Genomic DNA, 4,429 nt, shown 5'->3' on the forward strand with positions numbered 1-4,429 from the left:
TCTTGGTAGACTGGGCAAATAGATGATACCCTGAACTGGGGGGAACAAACACCCCTAAGCTTGTTAGGAGATATGAGTTTGCAACTATTTACAGTGGGGGTGTCATCACTTGAGCTTTTTTAATATACAAATTAAAAACTAAGTGAGCTCAGCCAAAAGAACAAGAATGAAAGAATGAGAAATAACAATGTATATAGGGCAGTATCCTCGTGCCTCTTTTTGTAATAAGTATATACCAACAGTTCTCAGACTGTTTTGACTCAGGACCCTCTTGTTAATTGGTGTTGAGTCGATCCCAGCTCATGGTGATCTCGTATGTGCGGAGTCGAGCTGCGCCATAGGGTTTTCAAGGCTGTGACCTTTTGGAAGCACATCTCCAGGCCTGTCTTCAGAGGAGCCTGTGGGTGGGTTTGAACCATCTTTCAACTAGTAGTCACGTGCTTAATCATTTGTGCCACCCAGGGACTCTGAGGACCTCTTTACACTCCTGAACATGATTCAGGACCCAAAGAGCTTTGGCTTACTTAGGTTATATTCACCAATATTTACCATACTAAACATTAAAATTGAGATTTTTTAAAGAATTTATTTTTCAGGGGTAATTTTGAGTGTATGTTTTCCGATGCATGCTAACTTCAGAACCTAAACCTTGTGTAAAATGCAACTATTTAGTTTGAGGTGCTTCTTGCCTATCCAAATAAAGGTGTCTTGAAGACCATTCAAAATATTGGGTCTAGGTCCATGACAGAGTTCTGGGGTGGAGATGAGAAATTTTGGGGTTTAATACACATGACTTCATGAGTATGGATGAGATTGTTCTGAAAAATTAAGTGAAGACCATTTTTTAAAAAGCCACGGGAAAGTTATGATGTGAGCCGCGTTTAGCATTGGGAGGGTTTCGGTAGGCAGAGGGGGAAAGGCAGTCTAGGCAGAGGAACAGCAGGATGTTGAGACTAAAAGCAGCATGCTTATTCACTCTTCAGAGGTCATTTTAGTGAACTGATCTCTAGATTTGGTGCATGTACTTACACAAACATGTACCTGTAATGTATACTTTTTACATAAATACAGAATTGTTACACAGTGATGAGTTACAATTCTTGCCTTATTAACAGTCTAGATATAGCTCATCTTAAAAAAAAATACTATTAATAAGGGCTGTTCTTAAAAAAAATACTATTAATAACGGCTCTTAACACTTATTGATACTCTTTCTCAGACACCGTTGCTAAGGGCTTTACATAGATTTATTCCATTCTGTAGCATTCAAAATTAAAGACACTGCTCCCTAAATTAGTCACTCTCACAGTCTATTTTTTATTGTTGTAATTAAATGAAGTTTACATTTCAAGTTAGTTTCCCATACAAAATTTTTTGTATACATTGTTATGAGACCCTAATTTATCACCCCATTCTGCGACAGCACACTCCTCCTTTCCGCCCCTGATTCCCCATGACCCTTCAGCCAGCTCCTAACTCTGCCTTCCCATCTCACCTCTGGACAGAAGTTGCCCCTTTGGTCTCTTGTATCTACTTGACTGAGAGGCACACTCTTTACAGGTATCTCTTTACGTCCCACAGCCCAGTCCAATCCCTGTCTGAAGAGTTGGCCTCGGGCATTGTTTTAGTTCTGGGCTGATAGAGAGTGCAGGGGCTATGCCTTCCGGCGCACCTCCAGTCTCAGTCAGACCATTAAGTCTGGTCTTCTTACTAGAATTTGAGTTCTGCACGCCATCCTTCTGCCTCTCCATCAGGGACCCTCTGTTGTGTTCCCTGTCAGGATGTTCATTGGTGGTAGCCGGGCACCATCTAGTTCGTCTGGTCTCAGGCTGATGAAGTGTCTGGTTTATGTGGCCCATTCTGTCTCTTGGGCAAATACAGTCCTTGTGTCTTTGGTGTTCTTCGTTCTCCTTTACTCCAAGTGGTTGGGACCAGTTGATGCATCTTAGAGGGCCACTTGCAAGCTTTTAAGACCCCAGACGCCACTCACCTAAGTAGGATGCAGAACATTTTCTTAATAAGCTTTGTTATGCCAGTTGACCTAGATGTCCCCTGAAACCATGGTCCCCAGACCCGCCATCCCTGCTACTCTGTCTCTCAAAGTATTTGATTGTATTCAGGAAACGTCTTAGCTTTGGTTTAGTCCAGTTGTGCTGACTTCCCCTGTAGTATGTGCTGTCCTTCCCTTCACCTAAGATGATTCTTATCTGCTGTCTACTTAGTGACTAACCCTCACCCTTATCCCCACGCCCATAACCATCAAAGAATGTTTTCTTCTCACCGTCTATTTTAGTAACAGTTCCTTGGGAAGCTGGATACTGATCTACAAATGGAAGCAACTCCTTTACACTGTACCCCCTGATTTCTGTAGTGTCTTGGTTTTGCCCATTTCCCCCGCGGACTACCTCGACTACCTTCCCAGGGGCCAGCGGTCGGAGAGGAAATGCCTGTTGTCCAGACCCAATTTTTCCTTTCTGAGTCGGCCCTGAGACTGGTGGTTGTAGCCCTGACTGGACTGGATCTGGGCTTGGTTCAGGGCTAAAATCAGGCCCTGCATCCCTTCTCCCTGCCTCTGCATCTGTTACGGACAACAGAAGCCAGGGGGGTTGTGTGTCTGGCCCTTTCTTTATCACCTGTATTTCCGTATGCACCCAGTTAGCCAATTCCTCACGCGTTGTTAGATCCGCCATTCCTGAGTCCCACGGATAGCTTTTGTCTTGGGTAACTGATGACAGCGTAACAGTTCTTCAGTCCACAGGTGCTTTTCATCCCACCCAGAAACCAAAGGGTTCTCATTCTCCTGTTTATCCGCTTTTTTCCAAAACCACATATTCCAGCGAGTCAGGGCCTTTGTAACAAAACCCATCATTCTGACCCCAACTAAACCATAACTTCTTTTATAAGGATCAGCACAAAGATGGTTCCTATGAGGCAGAGGTTAAAGATGTTCCAAATGTCTAACTTTCCAAGCTGCTGTGCCACCCCATCTCTAACATCAGCTACTCTCTCTCGCCTCAGCACTCTCCCTCCTGCCTTTGGGTTCCCTAATTCCTTGTAGCACCTCACAGAACTCACGAACCGTATAAAGGAAACGGCTCACGCGGTTGTGGAGGCTGGCAGGTCCCAAACTCGTGGGTCAGGCGTAGACTTCTCCCTGGCCCTCAGTCTGCCCAGAAGCGCTCAGCTTTCCTCTCTCCGTGGGCCAGGAAGCCCACTGCATCCTCTCCTGCAGGTCTCCACTCCAGAGCTCTCCTTTTATGGGGGTGGGAACTCCTCTTTGTTCTAGCATTGGCTCTCTTTTAAGGCAGAACTGACCAATCCCCTTGACAGGCCACAATCACCCTATCACACCTGGTGGGAGTTAGAAGCCCGTGGCTAGAACGACCACACACAAAAGTAATTAGTCCACTGCAGTTGCCTTTTATTTTCCCGTCAACTGATGATTAAGTACAATAATCACTAGTTTACAGTAAGGAATCAGGCTTAACTAATTCACTCAGCGTCGCACAGCTAGTATGTGGTGGAGCAGTGATTTATTCTTAAGTCGGATGATGCGTCATAAGTTAATCCTCCACTGATGTTTTGGTTATTTTTAGTTTTATACTGTGGTAAAAACACTCCAGTGAATATCCATATGCCTCTGCCTTTCTTTACTTCTCTTATTATTTCATTAGGATACATTTTTAGGAATGAGATTATTCATGTAAACTTTTTAAGGGATTGAAATTTAAATATTTTGTTTTTTTAACTTGAAACCTTATAAAACAATTGGATATAATTTTGTAAAAAGACATTTTGCACAAATCAGTTATTATACTTCTGGTTTTCTGCTTCCGTAGACACCTCCTTGTAAGGAAAAGCCAGCACCGTCTCTGAATAATACTTGTGCAACATCTGAGGATTCCTTGGTCCTTTACAACAGAGTGGCCACTCAGGGGGATGTGGTGCGTGAATTAAAAGCCAAGAAAGCCATGAAGGAAGTTATAGATGAAGCCGTAAAGCAGCTTTTGGCTCTGAAAGCTGAATACAAGGAGAAAACTGGCCAGGAATACAAACCTGGAAATCCCCCGGCCGCAGCAGTACAGAATGTTTCTTCTAAATCATCAGAAAGTCTTCTGGACAGTAAATCTCTCCATGATGAGGTTGCCGCACAAGGGGAGGTGGTTCGTAAACTGAAAGCTGAGAAAGCCCCAAAGGTGAGGATGCTTGAAGGGGTTCGCACAGTGTTGTGACTGTGTGAGTTCAGATGCTTAGAGCAACCCCATCATCTTACAGAACATCTTGTTTGCGTGCTGTCTGTTCAAATGTTGTGACATCACAACCGATACCTGCCACATGCCAACCTCTGAAAATACAAAGCAGCAACTCACAATCTGGTGTGGAGGGAGGACAGGGAGAAACTGGGCCAGTGATGATCCTGTGTGGTGTG

General features: G+C 44.1%; 1 protein-coding gene across 1 annotated transcript in view; it reads left to right on the plus strand.

Moving 5' to 3' along the window:
- The window catches only part of EPRS1 (glutamyl-prolyl-tRNA synthetase 1), an 84,590-nt gene that overhangs the window by 46,710 nt on the left and 33,451 nt on the right, over nucleotides 1-4,429 (plus strand). The window contains 1 exon segment of the mRNA XM_023730868.1: nucleotides 3,840-4,214. Coding sequence (XP_023586636.1) covers nucleotides 3,840-4,214 — 375 coding nt within the window.

The sequence above is a fragment of the Trichechus manatus genome, unplaced genomic scaffold, assembly GCF_000243295.1.
Source record: "Trichechus manatus latirostris isolate Lorelei unplaced genomic scaffold, TriManLat1.0 scaffold00039, whole genome shotgun sequence".
NCBI lineage: Eukaryota > Metazoa > Chordata > Mammalia > Sirenia > Trichechidae > Trichechus > Trichechus manatus.